The 22524-nt window shown below is 45.8% G+C and overlaps 1 protein-coding gene across 3 annotated transcripts in view; it reads right to left on the bottom strand.

The window, feature by feature from the left end:
* SPIN1 (spindlin 1) overlaps positions 1-22524 on the bottom strand; it is a 76409-nt gene that overhangs the window by 30356 nt on the left and 23529 nt on the right. For all 3 annotated transcript variants that reach the window (XM_053907715.1, XM_053907714.1, XM_053907716.1), the window contains exon 2: positions 8740-8949. In XM_053907715.1, the coding sequence (XP_053763690.1) occupies positions 8740-8791 (52 nt within the window). In that variant the 5' untranslated portion in view covers positions 8792-8949. The remainder of the gene's footprint in view (positions 1-8739; positions 8950-22524) is intronic.

Raw genomic sequence — 22524 nt, 5'->3', positions numbered from 1 at the left:
TTGACAAAAGAGCAAAGGCAATACAATGGAGAAAATATAGTCTTTTTAACAAATGGTACTGGAATAAACAGACATCCACCTACAAAAAAACGGATTTGGACAGAGACTTTACATCCTTCACAAAAATTAACTCAAAATGGATCACAGATCTAAATGTAAAGTGAAAAACTATAAAACTCCTAAAATACAACACAGGGAAAAATCCAGATGACCTTGGTTATGACTTTTTAGATACTACACCAACAGCATAATCCATGAAAGAAGTTAACTGATAAGCTGTACTTCATTGAAATTAAAAATTTCTGCTCTATGAGAGACACTATCAAGAAAATGAGAAGACATGCCAGAAGAAGAAAACACCTGGAAAAAAACATATCTGAAGGACTTGTTAACCAAAATATAACAAGAACTCTTAAAATTCGACAAGAAAAAACAACCTGATTAAAACATGGGCCAAACACCTTAACACCAAAGATGATATATGTAGAGATGGCAAAACACATACAAAAAGATGCTCTACACATCATATGTCATCCAGAAAATGCAAACTAAAAACAAGGAGACACCACGACACACCTAACAGAATGGCTGAAATCCAGAACACTGACAACACCAACCACTGGAGAGGATGTGAAGCAATAGGAACTCTAATTCATGGCTGGTGGGAATACAAATTGGTGTCGCCATTTTGAAAGACAGTTCGGTGGTTTCTTACAAAATTAACCATACTCTTACCATATGATCCAGCAATTATGATCCTTGGTATTTACCCTAAGAAGCTGGAAACATGTTCACACAAAAACCTGGGCACACGGATGTTTATAGCACCTCCATTCTATGATGCTCAAACTTGGAAACAACCAAAATGTCCTATAGTGGGTGACTGGATAAATAAACCATGGCGTGTCAACAAATAGAATGTTATTCAGTAACAATAAGCTATCAAGCCATGAAAAGACAGAAGGAACCTTAAGTGCATACTGCTAAGTGAAAGAAGCCAATGTGAAAAAGCTACGTAAGATTCCAACTCGATGACATTCTAAGAAAGGCAAAACTATGGATACAATAAAAGGCAGTGACTGCTAAGGGTTGGGGGAAAAAGGAATGAATAGTTGGAGAATAGGGGATTTTCAGGGAATAAAACTACCCTGAATGATACGAGAATGGTGGATCTGAATACATCTGTCAAAACCCACAGAACGTACAGCACCAAGAGTGAAGCTCAAAGTAAACAATGGACTCTGAGCAATCATGACATGTAAATGTGGGCATGCCAATGTAACAAGTGTACTATCTGGTGGAGGATGTGGCTAGTAGGGGACGTTGAGGGGGAGGGGACCAGACATATACAAGAAATGTACATTCTGATCAACTTTGCCTTGAACTTAAAACTACTTTATGCAAAATAAAGTCCTGGGGTTCCTGGGTGGCTCGGTCGGTTGAGCATCTGACTCTTGATCTTGGCTGAGGTCATATCACAGTTTGTGAGTTGAAACCCCGCGTGGGGTTCTGTGCTGATGGTACGGAGCCTGCTTGAGACTCTGCCTCTCCTCTCTGCTCCTCCTCCTCTGCTTGTGCACACGCGCGCTCTCTCTCTCTCTCAAAAAAAAAAAAAAAAAAAAAACTTAGAAAAAAAGAAAAGTCCTTTTGCAAAGTTCTTTTTAAAAAGGACTTTTTAAAAAAATAGAGGTACTAGACTTATTCTTCCATCATTAACACTGAGCTAAACAGAAAATAATACCTGCAATGCTGAAGTAAAATGACTTTGAACCCTGAATTCCATACCCAGCTAAATTACCAATTGAGGATATAGACATTTACATTCATGTATGGGCTCAAAAGTTACACCTCCCACAAATCTCTGGAAGTAACTGGAGGATACTCTCCAGAAAACAAGACAGAAAAGCAACATAAACACACAGGATCCGAGAAACCAGAGATGTTTAAGTCCAGCATGACATCTATGATACAGGATGAGACCCATGCAGACAGGAGTAAGAGGCCAGGGACTTAAGGAGAGTGGTCTCCCAGAAGCTGGCACCACACAGGAGCAAGTGTAAGAAATATATCACGGGCAAAGGCTAGTAACTCCAACTTTAAAAGAGCTTCAAGGGGCGCCTGGGTGGCTCAGTTGGTTGAGCGTCCAACTTCAGCTAAGGTCATGATCTCAGAGTTTGTGGGTTCAATCCCCACATCAGGCTCTGTGCTGACAGCTCAGAGCCTAGAGCCTGCTTGGGATTCTCTGCCTCCCTTTCTCTCTGCCCCTCCCCCACTCGTGTTCAGTCTCTCTCTCTCTCTCTCTCTCTCTCTCTCAATAAATAAATAATCATTAAAAAAAATTTGTTTTAAGTAAAAGAGCTTCTAAAGGTAGAAGAAAATTGGAGATAAGAACAGAAAAAGGCAGGCCAAAGAGGCCTCACACATGAAACTACAGACTCCTTTGTCACCCATCTGACGAACAAAGATTCATAAGCTGACAACACACTACAGAAGCAAGATGGGGGAGAGAGACACGCTTCCACACCGCTTGCTGGTAAGAAGGCAGCATGGTACAAAGCCCATGAACACCTCACAGAATCACGTATGCATGTAAGATCTAATTCAGCTCTCCTAAAAACCTATCCCAGTGATGACACACTGGCAAAACAGACAAGCCTATTCACTGCAGTATCATCATTTCTAATACAGAAGAGTGGAAACAACCTAAATGTCCAAATAACTAAGCATAAATGAATACAAGGTACTATTGAGCTGTGACGGGAGTAGGCGCTCTACGCGCTGCGAAGGGGTGGTCACCGCACGCTGCTCAGCAGAAGAGTGACAGAGGAGCAGGTAGGCATGTTTATAGTCACTGGGCGCCGATGGCAGTTTGTCACTGGAAGTGGGTGGCATCACTCATCTGAGGATCACAGATTTTCCAATAGAAAACAGAACGAGACCCTTTACTAGGTGCTGCATCTATTTGTTGATTGAAATGTGAAAAGAAGTAGAGCCATAATTTACAAAATTAACTGTTCTATGACTCACAGAAGTTACTTAAACTGGACTAAACCGTGATGGGTAACAAAACCACATACACTCAAACTGTTCTAGCAGAAGCTCATTGGGACCCATCTTCCAAAACACTCACACCTCCTTTATCACGCTTTGCTGTAGTTGTAGTGTCCTTGCAGATGCTCCGTTTTTTAACAAACCGAAGGCAATCCTGTGTCAAGCAAGCCTATCAGCGTCATTTTGTCGAAGGCATTTGCTCACTTCATGTCTCTCTGTCACATTCTGGTAATTTTCACAATATTTCAAGCCTTCTCATTATTTTTATATTTGTTACAGTGATCAGGGAATCAGTGCTTCTGACTCGCTGAAAGCTCAGTTGATGGTCAGCAGTTTTTAGCAATAAACTCATTTTTGATTACACTATGGTGCATTGTTCAGACATAGTGCACACTTAACAGACTACTGCACAGTGTAAACATAACATTTATATGCACTGGGAAACCAAAACATTCATCTGACTTCTTGTGCGGGGACATCCGCGTTATCATGGTCTGGAACAGAACTTCCAACGCCTCCAAGATGTGCCTGTAACCAGCGGTCAGCTTTGTGTGGACCCTGATTTCCCAAACACAAAGACCCATGTCTGTTCCAGCAACCTGTTCAAATTAGGAACCCTCACCAATCTCGTCCACACCACACTGAGGGCCCCCAGCCCTGCCACCTCACTCATTCCTCCCTGTGGGAGCTCTGCCTCTTGTGAGATCTTCCTGGGAGGCTGTCAAGGAGACCCTGTCCCTGCTGCTGAGCAAAAGTGATAAGCTCAAGAGAGAGCACTTCCCTTACCTATGCAGCTTCCAAACAACTTTTTTGTGCCTTGCTAGAGGATCCACCTCGGATCTTAAGAGATTTAAGGAAAACTTCCAGGCGAAACAGACTTAAAAAGCAAATCAACACAAAGACATTCCTAACAGGCCAAGCTAGTTCAAGAAAGTCATTTTAAAGTTTTTCTTTTAATTTTTACTTGAGAGAGAGAGAGAGAGAGAGAGAGAGAGAGAGAGAAAGACAGAGCATGAATGGGAGAGAGAAAGACAGAGATCATGACCTGAGCTGAATGAAGTTGGATGCTTAACCGACTAAGCCACCCAAGTGCCCCAAGAAAGTCTTCTTAAAAATGCAATTTATTGAGCACCTGGATAGCTCAGTCAGTTGAGTGACCAACTCTTGATTTTGGCTCAGGCCATGATCTCATGATTCGTGGGTTTGAGCCCCATGTCAGGCTCCACAATGACAGCACAAAGCCCGCTTGGATTCTTTCTCTCCCTCTCTCTGCCCTTCCCCTGCTCGCTTGTGCATGCGTGCTCTCTCTCTCAAATAAATAAACTTTAAAAAATATACTTTTTAAAAAATGCAATTTATAGCCTCAGAAGTATAAGCTACCTGCATCTATGAAATAGCAAACGGAACAAAAAAGAGCTCCTAGAAATTTAGAACGCTTACTGAAATCTTTTTTTTTTAACGTTTATTTTTATTTTTGAGACAGAGGGAGACAGAGTGCGAGTGGGGAAGGCGCAGAGAGAGAGGGAGACACAGAATCCGAAGCAGGCTCCAGGCTCCGAGCTGTCAGCACAGAGCCCGACGTGGACCTCGAACCCACGAACGCGAGATCATGACCTGAACCAAAGTCAGACACTTAACCGACTGAGCCATCCAGGCGCCCCTTACTGAAATCTTTTTAAAAGGCTGGGAAATAAAGTCAGTGACTTCCTAAGAATGAAAAAATGGGAATGAATAATTGGCAAAGTTTAGGGAAAAAAAGGTCAACCTGAGAAGCAAAACATCCAAGCTGCATACAGCCAGAGAGAGAGGATGGGTACCATCGGAAGGATCTCTGAACCCCCGTGGGGGGACTGACTGAAAATGTCACCAAGTGAAAAAGACCCAACTGGACATTCACTGCAGTACAGGTCATAGCACATAAAGCAGCAGTCCAGAAGTTTCTAGAGGAGAGGCAAAGACCACTGGACACATAGACAGGTTTGGAAACAGCATCCAACTTCCCAATGGCAGCACTGAGATCTGGAAGGCGAGACGGAGCAAGGCCTGGAGAATTCTGAATGACAAGTGGCCTCCACCTAGAATCCTGGGCCCCGCCAGCACGGGGGCAGCATGAAGACAATGTTGATGCAGGGTCTCAGAAAGAACCTCATCTTCTAGGTGCACTTTTGGAAAACCGTATCAGAGACAATTTCACACGTGCAGAAAAGTCGAGAGTAGGAATAAACGACACGTTCCACCTGACACTTTAACCACCAACTCGTTCACGGTCTACTCCGAAAGCTGCTTGAGGCCACACAGCCTCTTCCTGGGCGAGAGCACACACCAACACCGGAGGCACAGCGAGCACAAACAACGAGGATCCTGCTACAGAGATGAAAATGGAGTTCCAAGGACGACAGGGCACCAGCAGCTAGAGGACATGGCTCAGATGACAACAGAGCTGAAAGCGCGAGAAGAGTCTCTGGGGATCCACGGACAGATGGGCCATGTGTGGCACTGGCCACGTGGCATAGTACACGGAGTTTTATAAAGCTGTTGGATGGTTTGAGAGACCAAGTTGCAAACAAATTTAAGCAAATATGAAAAAATTAAGAAATGGCTAAATTCCAGGGAAAATAAAATGTACCAAAAAAAAAAAAAAAGTCATCGCACTGCCTTACTTGGTTCAGCACTGTCAGAATCCAGAGAAATTTGTCTCCGCATAGTATTAACGAACACTTAAGGTAAATATCAGAAGGAACAGAGGGCCTGCTTTCTGTTAGAAGTCTTTGGCACTACTTGACATTTTCAACAATAAATTTTTATCAACTGGATGAAAGTAAAATCAAAGTTTTAAAATTATTTTAATTAAACAGAGCAAAAGTAGTTGCTAAATAAATCTGAGCATTATGTACATGGTTATGTATCATTACCATTCCCTGTACCTATCAGTATGATTAAACTATGTCACAAAGGAGAAAAACGGAAACCTTGGATAAACCAGTAAAAAAATGGAGCCTGACTTTAGGGGAAAAAAAACACATGAAAAATCGTATAGTATGTATATATATATATAATTATATATATGTAACAGTACAGTACATAATAGGACTTGCTGTCCAATGTCATTAGGTGTACATAAATTACTACTTCAGTAACCAATTAAATTCCAACAGAATTACACAGATAAACCTAACTTACTTTAAAACAGAAATCTCTGGGGCGCCTGGATGGCACAGCCAGTTAAGTGTCTGACTTCGACTCAGGTCACGATCTCATGGCTCATGAGTTCGAGCCCCGCGTCGGGCTATGTGCTGACAGCTCGGAGCCTGGAGCCTGCTTCGGATTCTGTGTCTCCCTCTCTCTCTGCCCCTCTCCTGCTTATGCTGGGTCTGTCTCTCTCTCTCTCAAAAATAAACATTAAAAAAAAAAAATAGAAATCCCTAATATGTTGAACTAGATACATAAAGAGCACACAAATATTCAACTTTCAAATTGTTATTGATCACCCACGCTCTGTCAAACATAGATCCCCGAACTGGGAACCGCCTACTGATCTATTTACTGCTGTGGGGATTTTAAGGCATGATCTCAGATTCCTCCCCCCCGCAGCCCCTCCCCCCATCAAGCACAGTACTGGCTCCCTCTCTTGAACCTGGGTCCGCCCCCAGGAAGACCTCCAGGAATGCAATGCAGAAGTCAGCTAGTGTGCACACCAAGGTTCCAGGCTTCACCAGGAGAGCCCTGCAGCTGTGCCGGTTTCTCTGGGGACACTTGTTCTGGGGGCCTTCGGGTTAGTCCAGCTCCCTAGAGGCCCACAGAGGAGGAGAAAGGCTACCCGGTGAGGTTCTCAGCTGTAAGCTCTGAGATGGCAGTAGCCTATGGTCACAGCTGAGCCACCGTACCGACCCTGGAAGGCCTACCTGGGTTTCCTGCTGCAGGAGAAAGAGAACCCCCCCTTTTGGGTGAATTTTCTTTATTTGTAAATGGGCACATTCATAACTGACATAGGAGTTTAAAAGCAACAGAGCCTTGGTCTATGTTAATGGAAAGAATGGTTGAAGACAATTTTATAAACAATACTGATCAAGGGATCGGCAATTTTCCAAAATCGAACAACACCACACAACAGCTGGGAACAGTAAGAGACTCCACGGTCTCATGTTAACGTATCTAACGGGCCACCTGGGACAGAGTACCCACTCTGTCTTCAGCCTATACCACACACTCTTAAAACTGCCAAGAAATAAGAAAAACACAAGATCAAAGTACTGGCTAGGATTAACAATCTCTCCCTTAAGAGCAAGAGCCTATCTCAGTTTAGATCCTTCGGGCACTTACACGTGCACCCCGAAGGTCGCACGGGGTGCGACCCCACGGGGTCGGGCACCCCGCGACCCACCGCTGTAATCTGCTCGCCCACCTGACAAGGACTTCAAAATCAAGGAAGAAGACAGGAGTGCTGAATTTGGAATGGAGCGCATAAAAAGAACTCTGGAAAATGAATTACCGTTTCAAACGGCAGAAACACGGGAGGTTTCACTGATCAACAAAACACCTGACAACAACTCTCGCAATTAAAATAAAAATATTTTCTTGTAAACACCATGATCAACAATAACAATGCTTTTCCATAGAACAGCTACAGTGTGCCAGGCACCCAACTGCGCCCCGACACACGAGCTCATTTATTCGTCCTCAGAACCTCCGCAGGTACACACCACAACACACCCCGCTTAGGCGGTAAGAACCAGGGCTCGAGAAGACGCGACGTGCACCTGTGTCTACGCGGCCGCGAGGGCCCGGATCTGAACAACACACCGGCAGCTGGCTGACACTTCAGTCTGTCATCTCGGCCCAAAGTAATCCCACTGACAAATGCCGAACACCGGAATCCATATTATCTTCACAAATGAGAAACGAAACTAAAAGAAAAGGGGTACTTAAAAATGTGAATCCCGGTGGCTCTTCTACAAAGGAATTCCAAACACTATGGTTAATAAAAACAAGGAACAGTTCTAAATCAAACAGCAACCATTCTGTAGGTTTATTAGTTTTGCTAGCATGATTCTCAGATTCATTCATCAAAGAATCTTAAAATGTTACGACAGACTTATTTCTGGCATGGAGAAGAGCTCAGGTCCTAAGCAGGACTTAACTATTCCACAGTGCACCCTGTATTATCCTGGTTTCTGGGGAGGGCAAAAATCACGCAAAGTCTAACCTTCTGTTCCACTTGCACCAACTGCGGGCCACCAAAGTAGGAAGTAATTTCTATTAAATATCTGTCTCATTTCCATCCCTTTCATTCCAACAAAGTTCTTCCAACTCAACATACAAAAGCTTTTTTCATCAAAACTACTATAAATACCCTAAACCTCCTACTCCTCTAGTCAAACCCCTTTCACTTCTTTCTTCAAAAAGAAATGACAAATCCTCTCCTGATTACAACCCCATTAAGCGGGTATTTACGCTTCGCTTGGCGAATCTGCTGGAGGTCCAACCTGCAGGAGGCAAAAGACCGCGGAGAAAAATACTAGCTTCGTCCCTGCCTTTCAAACAAGGAACCTGTTTTTCCACACGTAGGTGTACGACACACTGGCCATCACGGGGCTGGAAGAACAGCCAACCCTCGGAGCCGTGCGGACGCATCCGCGCAGGTCCCCACGGTGGCACGCTGACTGGAGAACGCCGGGCCCCACCGCCTACCTGCATCCGCTCTGGACCGCTGGCCAGGTGTCTTCCCGAATGGGGTCTTCATTCATCTGTATGTACGTGAGCAGCACAGCTGCCGGACTAGGGTGAAAATTGAAAACTCTCCGATTTGAAACTTTTCACGGACTCTCAACGTTCCTTTCAGTCCATCATCCAAGTGCCTCTTTTACAAGTTCAGCAGAGACATGTGTGAACATAAGGACTCTGTAAAAACAGTGAAGTAATAGTTCGTTACTAGAGCATTCACACAAGCGAGCCGCCAGCTGACGTAAAATTTTAAACACGACGTCAGCTATGAAGTGCCCCGCCCAGAAGCGACCAGCCTGATTTCCTCAGACCCGCGAGCCGAGGACACGGGGGAGGCAGCGGAGGGTGCACCTGCCCCTCACCCTACCCCGACACCCCCTTGCTGCCAGGATCAGTGAAAGGCGGACGCTAGGGCGTCAGCGACCATAGACACTGCTATGGCCCGTCTCCTCAACGGGACACAAAGACCGAGCCCACGGAGGTGGTGAGGGGGTGGCGGTCACAGGGAGGAAGGGCGCCAGGACAGCCGGAGCAGGGGCAGCACAGGAGTCAAGTTCAGGTCCGAAGCACAGCTGGGCACCAGGTCAGCAGGCCGGCCGCCGGGGCAAGAGAACAGCCGACAAGCCGGCGGTGCCCTTTAGGCCCCTCAGGCTTCCAGAAACCAGAGGAAGGGACCAGCAAATTCTGCACCCGTGCGACAGTCAAGTCATCTTAGGGAAGCAGCTTATCCTGCAAACCAAATGTGACTCCGGTGCAGGGTCAGTCTGCACGAAACTCGTGTGGGGACACGCATTCTCCAGACCACAAGAGCATCTACTGCAAACTGCACGGACGCACAGGACTGCTTTCGGCTCTCGCGTATTCAGTCCTCACGCGCACAACCACAGCCCTGTGTTCACAGGTTTAACTGAAGACCACGCTGAATTCATTTTCTAGAGACAAAAATGCAACAGAATAGAATAAAATTAAAAAGCCTAATTGGTGGAGGAGAGAAGAGTCCGTTTTACTGCTAAAAATTCTTAACTAATATAAAGCTTTCTCACTATTCGAGGAAGACAGACTCAAAAATGACAGGATCTGAGAATTAATTCACCGGGGAACCCTGCAGGCTGTGCTCACTGTGTGGAGCTCAGGAAGGGCAGAGGTGGCACACACAGCGAGGACACAGCACCCGTCTCTGGACGAGGCTCTCCCCTCTAAGGTTCCGGGCTCTGCCCGCCTCGCCGTCCAAGGCTGCCCGACAAGTGGCTACCACCCGTCTCCCAGAGTCCACTCTCAGCCGCTCAGCCTTGCTCCCCGACCTCATTCAGCGCCCGCAGCACCGGCTCCCTTGGCAACTGTCACGTGACAGCCCCGCCCTGCAGGACCCCGCCCACCTCCAGGAGGCCGAATGCAGCCCACGGGCCGGGCCGAAGCCCCTGCCAGCCGGTCCTCCAGCCACCCGGGGGCCCAGGGCCCACTCTCCCCTTCCGTGTTCGGCAACAAGGACTCTGCGGCTCACCCCTCAGGTCTTGGACATCATGGCTTCAAAACAGCTGCCCCTCCAGCCCCCACGCCTCCAGGGTCACAGCCCGCACCTTCTCATCACCAAGAACCACAACGTCCTCAACCACCTTCGATCCACCTTCTATCGTCCCCTTCCGTCACACGGACATGCCCACCCACGCTTCCTGGCTGCCACCATTCCCTCCCTCCGTGGCCTCACCACCGTGCCACTGTCCACGGTCTTCCTCGGGGACTAAGTGCCCTCCTCACTACTCTGATTCCTCGGACATCCACCACGACAGCTCCTCCCCTGCCTTCCTCCGTTTTCTTACTCTTCTTGTCTTGTCACTCGCTCTCCTGGCAAAACCCTGACCCAGCCCCCTCCTACGGTGCCCACATCGTAAGCCATCAGGCAAGGCCAACAAACTTATAATCTCCTACCGGGAGTGAGCATCCAACGACAGTCCCCGCCTGGGCGGGCGAGTGGCCACCTGCTAGGGGGACGCCCCCCACACACCAGAGAGGACTGCTCCCACCACCACCTGACCCTGACTGGCGCCCCCCGTTCCCTTCTGCCCCATCTGCTCCCCCCTCACCCGATGTACCGTTTCCCAAATGGAGAGCACCGGACCCCTGCTGCTCTTCACAAAATCACTTCGAAGACCGGGGAACGTTGTACCGTGCACACATCAGCAGGTCGGAGCCCAGTGCACTAACTGGTTCCGCAACATGGGAGGCCAAGCCTGCTCCTGTTCCAAGTGTGCCCTCCTCACGGGCACGTCCCAGCTTCCCCTGGTGCCAGTCCCCGCTGCGGTCCCCAGGGTGAGCGTGTTCCACCTGTCACTCCTCTAAAACGTGCAAGGCACAGCCGCAGGGGGGAAGGCTACACAGGGGGCTTTCTGAACATAAGAAAGCAAGACTTTAGATCAGTTGCAGTTAATATTCCAACTGCCTAATCTTATCCAGAAACAGAGAGCCCAAGCAAGAGAGGCATACTCTTGAGCTCTCACTCACACAAACACTGTGCTGTCCCCACACTCACCATATGATGCTTCAAAAAACTTTCCTAAAACAAAATCTCACTCTTGACTGGAAAGGGCAAAACTTATTGGGAAAAGAAAAAAAAAAAAAAACTTTTAAACATACCACCTTTACCTTATCATGTTACTCTAACGTGGTTAATTTAGTAAAGAAGACAAATTGCAGATAAACCTTTTTTAAAAAACTTTACCTGCTGAGACAGAAAAATCTCATTATTTCCAGGAGACTGGGAATTATCAAAGTTTCTTGCAAGTATTTACAGAAAATGCTGTCAAAAGACAGAGAAAAGGTGGTGCTAGGTTTGGAGAGGCCTGGCAGATGTTGGCGCTGCGGGGTGAAGACCAGTGGGGAAGGACATCCCTGCAGGGCCCACGCAAACAGGCACACCTCCCAGCCTCCAGACCAACCTCCAGTTTACAGTAAACAGGTGACACGGGAGCCACACTCAAGTGCCCGCAAGACAAGCAGGCCAGACCCTCCGAAACGTCCACGGACTCTTCCAGCCAGAGATGTGAACCCCGAGGACACGGTCTGGAAGGGAACGCTGTACAGGACACTTAGGGCAAGTGGAGAAATGTAAACAGGGGGGAGGACACCGTGGGAGCACACACCAGTGATACTGAGGGCGCACTCGAGCACAGTCACCCTCAGGAAATGCGTGCTGAGATTTTTGGACGCAGACAGCTTTAATATCTGCAAGGGAAGTACAAATACCTCAGGAAAAGAAAATGAAATACACATAGGATAAAGTGAAAACAGCAAACTACAAATTTCTGAATCTGACAGGCATGCTAATGTTAGTCTTTGAACTTTTATTTAATTTGAAAATTTTCTTAATAAAAAGTTGGGGAAGACAAAATCCTGGATTTTCTTTTGCCAAATCCATCTCTACTAAATACAGCCAACTCTCCAGTCTTGCAATTTTGCTAAACAATCTTTAAAATGTGCCATTAGGGGGCAACTGGGTGACTTAGTTAAGCGTCAGCTCAGGTCATGATCTCACAGCCTGTGAGTTCGAGCCCCACGTCGGGCTCTTTGCTGACAGCTCGGAGCCTGGAGACTGCTTCGGATTCTGTGTCAACCTCTCTCTCTGCTCCTACCCGCTCGCACTCTGTGTCTCTCTCTCTCTTAACAATAAACACTAAAAAAAAAATTTGTTAATAAAATGTGCCATTAATTAGGTTTGAAACTCAAGATTCTCCTTCTGTAATTAATAATCATAAAGGGTACCACACAATTCTCACAAATGGTTTCACAGAAAAATAAATGTCCCAGGATACACACCGCGCATGACACACTGCTGTGCGTGCACCTGCCCAGATGCCTCACAACCCCAAAGAGGCACACACAGTGACCACACTACTCTAGAAACTTAAAAATTGCCCCATGAAGTTAAAGTAGCTTGGCTCACAGTCATTCAGACTGCAAGGGGCGCTGCTAAGATAAACCTCCTACTTTACCAATAAACATATAGACTGCTTCCATAAAGGAAGAGAAAACACCACAAAAATCAATGACACTATATATCCTATTTCCAAAAAGGGTAAGAAATGACTGTTTCAACATTTCACGTATAGTTAGTAATAAACATAAAATAGAAATTACGTTATCAAACTATTTGCTGCCAGCTGCTACCACCCAACAGTGCTATTTATAAAAAAAGAAATACATCTCCAAAACTAAGCAAAGATGTTAGGTCCCAACACCTGGACCACTACTGGAAAAGCAAACGGGAGCACTAGTGGCCAAAATACAGCGGTCTTAAAGAGGTCGTCACAAATGGCTCAACACAGATAGAAGGAGTGTGTATTACCACAAATATTTATGTGAAAAATGCTATACCACTAAATTCTGAAGAGTCTAAATATTAAAAGAGAAATTATTTTCAAAACAAAAAAATAAAATAAAAACAGAAAGGAAGACAAACCATAAGAGACTCTTAAAGAGTCTTAAAGAGAACAAACAGGGTTGCTGTCAGGGTGTTGGGTGGGGGGATGGGCTAAAGAGGTGAGGGGCATTAAGGGGGACACTGGCTGGGATGAACACTTTTATGTAAGTGATGAATCACTGAATTCTATTCCTGAAAAAAGAAATGAAGTAATTTTCTTAATTACAATATAGTTACAAGGAAAAATATCCCTATCGTAAGAAGCGTCACGACGTCTGCAATTTACTGCAAGCTTTCAAATGGCTCCACAAAAAATGTTAGTACAGCAACACAGCGAATGGGCCTCAAAGAAGGGTGTGCATATGACACAACGCAGCTACAGTTTCAACTCTTCTGTGTCTAGAAAATCTCATTTAAAAAGTCTGGGGAAGGGGCGCCTGGGTGGCTCAGTGGGTTGAGCGTCCAACTTCGGCTCAGGTCACGATCTCGCGGTCCATGAGATCTGCTCTGGGCTCTGGGCTGATGGCTCAGAGCCTGGAGCCTGCTTCCGATTCTGTGTCTCCCTCTCTCTCTGCCCCTCCCCCGTTCATGCTTTGTCTCTCTCTGTCTCAAAAATAAATAAACGTTAAAAAAAAATTAAAAAAAAAAAAAAGTCTGGGGAAAAGAACAGTAGAGGGAAGCGAAAAGCCAAGTTTGGAACTGGCGACAACACAGGTTTACTGTACGTGCTCAAAGGTCTGTAACTTACTTTCTAAAATGTGATTTTTAAAAACAGATTAATGTTCAACCTCGGTCAAGTTTACTATATACCCAGAAATTTTCGCAATAGAATGTTAAGAGAGAAAAAGGACCAGCGGTTTTAGTTTTAGACTTTGTAAATATGGAAAGAAACCCAGTGGAGTACAACTCAGAACCTTCCTAGGTTGACTGGAAATCTACTTCCTAGAATTTACTAGATAGTCCAATGCATGGCACTAAACAGCATTACAGAGGCCTCTAGTGCAGGCTGTCTGTCCCCGACTCAAACCTCAAGACTAAAATAGAAGGCTCAAAGTGAATAAAGCCACTGTGAATCACCCAACGTTTGGCTAGAATACTGAGGGATATCTGAAGGCCTCCAGAGCCCCAAACTCTCACATTTCAATACAGGCAAAATGAATGGCCTAAATCACTACACACCCAAACACCACATTCCAATCCGGGGACCTCTGAAGCACAGACCAATGCACAGGTGTCATGAATCTGGACGGGGGAAATGTCGGTCTTCACTTTGCTAACCTTCACCTGAAAGCACCTCAGTCCACCCTGAATGCCTGTGAGGAACACAGTGTGGCCAGAACCCAGGACTTCCTCAGCAGGACGCTGTCTGTCCATCCCACTGCACGTGCTGCAGATCTCAAAGTAGCTTGTAAGCTCATCAACACTTTAAATTATGCCACGTGGCTGCCGTAGACCAGACCGGACGGACCAGACCAGAGCAGACTGGCTGCCGGGTCAGCGCTCCTCCAACTGTGAAAACAGAACCAGTAATACTGCAAGACAAAGAGCCAAGCCAGCCCTGGTCCAAATTCCAGGGAGGTTCCTCTAAATCCCTGGAGCTTCTCAGGGTGCCTAGGGGGCTCAGTCGGTTGAGCGTCTGACTCTTGGTTTCAGCTCAAGTCATGATCTCACGGTTCGTGGGATTGAGCCTGTGTCAGGCTCTGTGCTGACAGTGCAGAGCCTGTTTGGAATTCTCTCTCTCTCTCTCTCTCTCTCTCTCTCTCATCCATTCCCCTGTTCAAGCACTTGCACACGCTATTGCTCTCTTTCTCTAAAATAAACATACATTTAAATCCTTGAAGCTTCTGCAGTCTCTGTGATTCATGGTGACCCCTTGATCACTCATGCAAACAAGGTGACTGAGAATGGGTTTGGTCACACCAGAAAGACCAACCATGTCACTACAGGACTGAGCTCCGACCCCATGATGGCAGCCCAACTTCCAGGGACAGAGACTAGGTGTCGAATTCAACCTGATGGCCAACGATCCGTCAACCATGCTTACATAAAGGAACCCCAATAAAACTCTGGACGCGGAGCTGGACTCCCTGGTCAGCAGTGCTCCAACCCCGCCAACAGTTACACAACCACTGGCAAAGTAGGCGATGCTCCTGACTCCACCCAAGAGAACCCCAAGCTGCCCATTCAGACCCTCCCAGACCTCACCCTGTGGGTTTCTAGTTAAGGCTGGTCCTGATTTGGATCTAACAGAACTGTAATCAGGAGTAGAGGCACACCGTGGGAGATCCTGCAAATTCCATCCAGACAACCAGAAGTCAAAGAACTCTTTTGTTCCCCAGCGCATAAAAATGCTACGTTCACACTATACTGTAGTCCACTAAGTACGCAACAGCATTATATCTAAAAAAAACAATACCTCCGCTTAAAGTTTATTGCCAAAAAACGGCTAACCATCATCTGAGCTTTCAGCAAGTCAGGATCACTGAACACAGATCACCATAACAAACACAAAGAAAAACTCTGAAATACTGCAAGAATCAGCAAAACAGGACACAGAGACAAGAAGTGAGCAAATATGGCGGTGCTCACTCAGCAGAGCCGCCACAAGCCCTCGATTTGTAAGAACGCAGTATCTGCCCGACACGAGGAAGGGACGGACACTCAGTGAGACGAAGGACCTCGATTTGTTAAGAACACAGTATCTGCACGGCACAAAGAAGGGACACTCAGTGAGAAGAAGGATGCCTGCACGGCGCTCGCCTGAATTCTTCAAGATGTTGCAGTGACTCACCAAAGCGGGCGGTGGGAACCCCCAAATTTGTACCTGGCTGGTCGGAGCCACAGGGGGCCGGGGGCTGCAGTGAGGGCAGCGCCTCGCCTGTGCTGTCTGACCTCACCTGCGCAGCTGCTGCACCAGGCTGTGCTGCAGGGACACACGGGTCTACGCTGCTCTCCGATGATCTGCTGATTGATACATGAAGGAAGACATGTCAAAGACCACTTTCAATTATTTTTTTGAAGAGCATCAAAAGCCATCATTTAAGTATCCTAAAATAAAAAATTTTATCTGACTGTTAAATTTGTTTTCATAGTTTTATAACCATTTAAGTATCACTGATTTCTACTGCGATACCCTCTACTTTATTTACCGTATTCAGAAATGCTACCGGAAGGTATCCACAGGCTTCAGCAGACTGCCAAGAGGCCCACAGCACAACCACCCCTGTATCAACCATGGGCACGGGGTACCTCTGAATCCCTTAAAGGCCACGCGCAGGCACTGTAGACAGAATGAACAGGTCCCGGTGGGGAGGGACTAGTCACCGAGAACATTCTCCTGAAAGCTAGAAAATCACAGAAACCTAGATACCCCGACGAGAACGATGAGGAACCAGGGCCGCTTGCAGGTCAGGTGTAGGAAGTCTACGAGAAGCCTGGAACACGTGGACATACCAGAAGCCAGGAAGCGGTCACTGGAGGGGCGCCCAAGAGACAGGGTTCTCTTCCGCTGTTTTCTTAACTTCTGGGTATGGCTCAAGACTTCCATGACAACAGCCTGAACACACACACACACACACGGAGCCCAGGTTCAAAAGCGTAAAGGACTGGACAGCAGCACGCAGAAACAGGGTCTAGGGAGGGAAACCCCACATCCGGGACAGCCTGGGTCCCTGAGAGCAGCTGCCGAGTGTCGAGGGGCAGCTGTAAGGCTGACAGCTTTGCGAGGCAAGGAGCCAAAGACCAGAGCCCGAGGGCTACCTTGGACCAGGAAGGGGAGGAGGGGCCGGGAGCCAAGGGTGCCGGGAGCCAGGATCATGAATCGCTCTCAGGAACTGGGGGATGGCAGGACTCCAGGCTGAGAAGTGCCATCTGAGTGGAGTATCTACGCTCCTAAAACTGAGCTGAGGGGAGCCCAGACTGCCCACCCCCTCAGATGCCTGGCAGAAGCGAGCATAAATCTTCCCTAGAATACCAGTCCAGACTCCACACTATTCCCAACAACCCTGAAGGTACTGCATGTGCACACGCACGCGCACGCACACATATAAACTAGCCCGCAAGGAGACAAAAACTGGCAGAAACAACAAATAAAGAAAAAAGCAGACCCACAGAGCTGCCAGGTATTTGGAGTTGCAAAATCATACTTTAAATTTTTAATGTTTATTTATTTTTGAGAGACAGAGACAGAGAGAGCACGAGAAGGGGAGGGGGACAGAAGAGAGGGAGACACAGAATCTGAAGCAGGTTCCAGGCTCCTAGCTGCCAGCACAGAGCCCGACGCGGGGCTCAAACCCACGGTCCGCGAGATCATGACCCGAGCCAAAGTCGGACACTTAACCGGCTGAGCCATCCAGGCACCCCGCAAAAATCATACTTGAAAGTAAGCTGGGGGAAAGGTACAGAAATCAATGTAATTACTAAATGGAAACTAAAACAGCTGTCAGCATTATTTATGCTCCGAAGGATAAGACCTAACAGAAAAACTGGCAGAAAACCATTGTAAAATCAAGGACAGACAGCAAAGCGCCTTGGAGGTTCCCGGAGCAGAGAGAACCAGTTAGTCATGCAGGCAAAATTTAGTTTAGATTATTTTGCAAGACTGACTGGACCTGGGTCATTTCTTAATTGTGTCTCTGGAAATCAAAAGCAAAACGTGAACCACTGACCAAATTCGCTATCACTTAAGAACATTCTATCACCAGAGAAGCATCTCTGTAATACGCCCCGTAAGCCTCACTCCATGTTCTGGCCCGAGTCTCCCAGTTTGCAAACTGCGGTTTCGGTGTGTGCACGATAATCTTCTACTTGCTACTGCTATGACCACTGGTCGTCCTCAGCTAGTTTGAGCTTTTGACATTTCAGGTGTCAGGAGCGGAAGGCAAAGAAGGCTCCCAGGGACTCAAGCCAGACAGCAAAGAGGTGCTGGTGCCCTTGGAGCCCATGGAGTTCCCTGCTTCCTCCCTAGAATGTTAAGTCTCTCCGGCTTCTCAGTTCTCCAACCGACCTATGAACAGCTGCTTTCTGCCTCTGCCCTGCTTCCTGGTTTCTACTGCCCTTTGTTGAAACTTTAAGTCACCCATTCTGTTCAGAGGGGGAAACACGTGACTCCCAGAGATTTGGAACAGCTGTTGGCAACTCGGGCCCCTCACAGGACATCTCAGGAACGCCAAAGGCAAATAGGTCCCACCTGGCCCGTGGACCAGGCTCTTGTGCCTTTCTTGAAAAACAGGTGAACTTTCGGGTAATCTGGAATTTAACAACCACTGCAGGGAAACTGCTTCAGGGAAGTCCACCTTAAGGGGCACCCTTAGAGGCCGGTGGATCCCCAAGCTTCTGGGAGACAATGGAATGCTGTTGGACTGGTAGGCAGAAGCTCCTAAAACACAAAGTGACTTCTGTAACTGTTCTAAAAGGGTCTTTACTGCACACAAATAAAAAGTCTTTAGTAAACTCTTTGGCCATCTGAGCAAGTAACCTGAACTTAGTCCAGCTGCCAAAAACACAATCTGGGTCCAACTATTCTTTTCACTTTTATATCTGAGACATGACTAAAATCTTTCAAAACCAAAGCCGTAACATCTGTTTGTGCCTATCTGCACGTTTACGATGCCTATGTGCATGACACAGAGGTGATATATTTCTACCTCTGAAAGATATTGCCAGAATTAATTTTACTACTATGAAGTAATCTGTGACTTCCTGTTTCTCAAACTGCGGTCACAGATCCTTGGTGTGATTAACATTTATTTAAACAGAGAATTGGGGCGCCTGGGTGGCGCAGTCGGTTAAGCGTCCGACTTCAGCCAGGTCACGATCTCGCGGTCCGTGAGTTCGAGCCCCGCGTCAGGCTCTGGGCTGATGGCTCGGAGCCTGGGGCCTGTTTCCGATTCTGTGTCTCCCTCTCTCTCTGCCCCTCCCCCGTTCATGCTCTGTCTCTCTCTGTCCCCAAAATAAATAAAAAATGTTGAAAAAAAAATTTAAAAAAAAATAAAAATAAAAAAAATAAACAGAGAATATACACATTATTGTAGCTACCTATACACATAAATGGACAAAGATATATTCAATTTATCTATGACTTACAAGCAGATTATGAATTCACTTAACCATGGATAAAAAGAAGTTTTTCAGAAGGGAAAGAGTTTTGGGGTGCCTGCGTGGCTCAGTCGGTTGAGTCTGAAATCAAGCCAACTCTTGATTTCGGCTTAGGTCATGATCTCAATTGTAAGCATGCATGCATGCCATACACTGAAAAAAGGAAATACATGTCAGTTTACTAAGCTTTTATTTTAGTTATTTATCGAGTGTATATACACATGCTCCATATATGCATGCTGAGCCAAACATGGTATTTTTTGCTGTGGATTGATCCAGTATATTTGAAAGCCACTGTTCTCAAACCACAGTACACTGAGCCACAAAAAGGTCTGTACAGCCACCTGGAAAGATCAGTACAAGAGCCACTCTTTCAGTCCTGTACACACATAGTGATAACCCCCCAAGAAAGGCCAGGCTGCAATCACGCTCTGATAGGCTCATACTTTCTTGCCTTGTGTTTCCAGATTTGCAGCCAGGCAACAATCTTTATGTAAAAGAACATCTCTTATTTTTCTTTTAATGTTTCTTTCTTTTTGAGAGAGGGACAGAGTGTGGGCCAGGGAGGGGCAGAGAGAACGGGAGACACAGAATCTGAAGCAGGCTGCAGGCTCTGAGCTATCAGCACAGAGCCCAACGCAGGGCTCTAACTCATGAACCATAAGATCATGACCTGAGCTGAAGTCAGATGCTTAACCGACTGAGCCAATGAAGCACCCCTCCTATTTCTTATTATTACAATTCATCCTTCAACACTGGGGTTGGGACACTGAATTCCAGCAACACTGAAAATCCACATATAACTTTTGACTCCCCAAAAACTTAACTACTAATAGCTACTGTTGACTGGAAGCCTTACCAATAACATAGAGTCGGTTTAACACATTTTATACATTACCTACATCATATGCTATATTCTTACAATAAAGTAAGCTAAAGAAAATGTCATTAAAAGTCATGAGAGGGGCGCCTGAGTGGCTCTGTCGGTTGAGTGTCCGACTTCAGCTCAGGTCATGATCTCTCAGTTCGTGAGTTTGAGCCCGGCGTCAGGCTCTTGCTGACAGCTCGGAGCCTGGAGCCTGCTTCAGATTCTGTGTCTCCCTCTCTCTGCCCCTTCCCCGCTCGTGCTCTCTCTGTCTCAAAGATGAATAAACGTTTAAAAAAAAAAAATTTTTTTTTAAAGTCATGAGAAAAAAACATGTTCACAGTACAGTAATTATTGGAAAACATCTGCGTGTAAGAGGACCCGAACAGTTCACGCTTGTTGTTCGAGGGCCAACTGAATTGTGAAGTCTGTGAATTCTGGCAACAGCTCCCCAGATATTTACAGCTCTGCTATCCCCTTTCAAATCTTCACTCAGCAATGATGAGGGACCTTGTGGCCCCTACCTGTCCTGTCACTACCACTCGGGCAGAGCAGTGTCAGGAGAAATCTAGACACAATCTCATATTGCCATTTCCAAAAAACAGCTGATCCATTTCAAGCCTATCATGTACAAGGAATTTGTACTCATTCAATGTAATATATAAACACTTTTGTTATCTTCTAAGAATAAACCTGTAATCTGTAACAACTGCCCTGCAAGTTTCTTTTCTAGAGAAGAGTCCTAAATTTAGGAAACTGCGAACATCTTGAACTAAAAAAGTTGCAACTGTCAGCAAAAATTATGTATGTATGTATGTATACAATTTTCTTTCATCATGATAAGTGTGCCCTTTAATCTCCATCCCGTCCATTCCTCCCCTCTGGTAACCACCAGTTTGTTCTCCATACTTAAGAGTCCTGTTTCTTGGTTTGTGTCTTTTTTTCCCTTTGCTCATTTGCTTTGTTTCTTAAATTCCACATATGAGTGAAATCACATATTTGTTTTTCTCTAATTTGTTTCACTTAAAATAATACTCTGTACCTCTTTATCCATGTTATTCAAATGGCAAGATTTGATTCTTTTCGGTGACTGAGTAATATTCCATTGCATATCTCTACCACATCTTCCTCAATTTCTCAGTCAACGGACGTTTGCACTGCTTCCAGTTTGGCTATTGTTGGAAATGCTGCTATAAACGTCAGGGGCACGCACCCCTTCAAATTAGTGTTTTCATACTTTTTGGGTAAATACCCAGTAGTGGAATTACTGGGTTATGTGGTAATTCCATTTTTAACTTTTTGAGGAACCTCCGTAATGTTTTGCACAGGGACTGCACCAGTTTGCACTCCCACCAACAGCACAGGAGTGTTCCTTTTTCTGCACATTCTCACTAACACTTGTTGTTTCCTGTGCTTTTTATTTTACCCTGTGCTTTTTATTTCTGACAGGTATGAGGTGATACCTCATCGTGGTTTTGATTTGTATTTCCCTAACGATGAGCGAGGTTGAGCATCTTTTCATGTGTCTGTTGAATATCTGGATGTCTTTTTTGGAGAACTGTCTGTTCATGTTCTCTGCCCAAATATTTTTTTAACATTTATTTTTGAGAGACAGAGCACGAGCAGGGGAGGGGCAGAGAGAGGGAAACACAGAATCCAAAGCAGGCTCGAGGCTCCAAGCCATCAGAAAAGAGCCCGACAGAGTGCAGGGCTCGAACCCACGAACCCTGAAATCGTGATCTGAGCCAAAGTTAGATGCTTAGCTGACTGAGCCACCCAAGCTCTTCTGCCCAATTTTTAATTGTATTATTTGGTTTCTGGGTATTGAGCTATATCAGTTCTTTATATATTTTAGATACTAATTCTTACCAGATGTCATTTGCAAATATTTTTTCCCATTCCATAGGTTGCCTTTTAGTTTTGTTTCCTTCACTGTGCAGAAACTTTTTGCCTTGATGTAGTCCCAAAAGTTTATTTTTGATTTTGTTTCCCTTCCCTCTAGAAACATATCTAGAAAAACATTGCTATGGCTAATGTCAGAAAACTTACTACCTGTTTCTTCTTCTAGGATTTTGATGGTTTCGGTGTCACATTTAGGTCCCTAATGCACTGAGTTTATTTTTGTATATGTTGTACAGAAGTGGTCCAGTTTCATTCTTCTGCATGTTGCTGTCTAGATTTCCCAACACTATTTGTTGAAGAGACTGTCTTCTTCCCACTGGATATTCTTTCCTGGTTGGTCGAAAATTAACTGACCATGTAACTGTGGGTTTATTTCTGGGTTTTCTGTTCTGTTCCCCTAATCTATGTATCTGTTTCTATGCCAATACCATACTGATTTAATTACTATCACTTTGTAATATAACTTGAAATCTGG

The sequence above is a fragment of the Panthera pardus genome, unplaced genomic scaffold (genome assembly GCF_024362965.1).
Source record: "Panthera pardus isolate Hobbes unplaced genomic scaffold, ASM2436296v1 HiC_scaffold_20, whole genome shotgun sequence".
Classification (NCBI taxonomy): domain Eukaryota; kingdom Metazoa; phylum Chordata; class Mammalia; order Carnivora; family Felidae; genus Panthera; species Panthera pardus.
The sequence above is the reverse complement of the archived record's forward strand: the minus strand, read 5'-3'. Positions and strand labels throughout refer to the sequence as shown.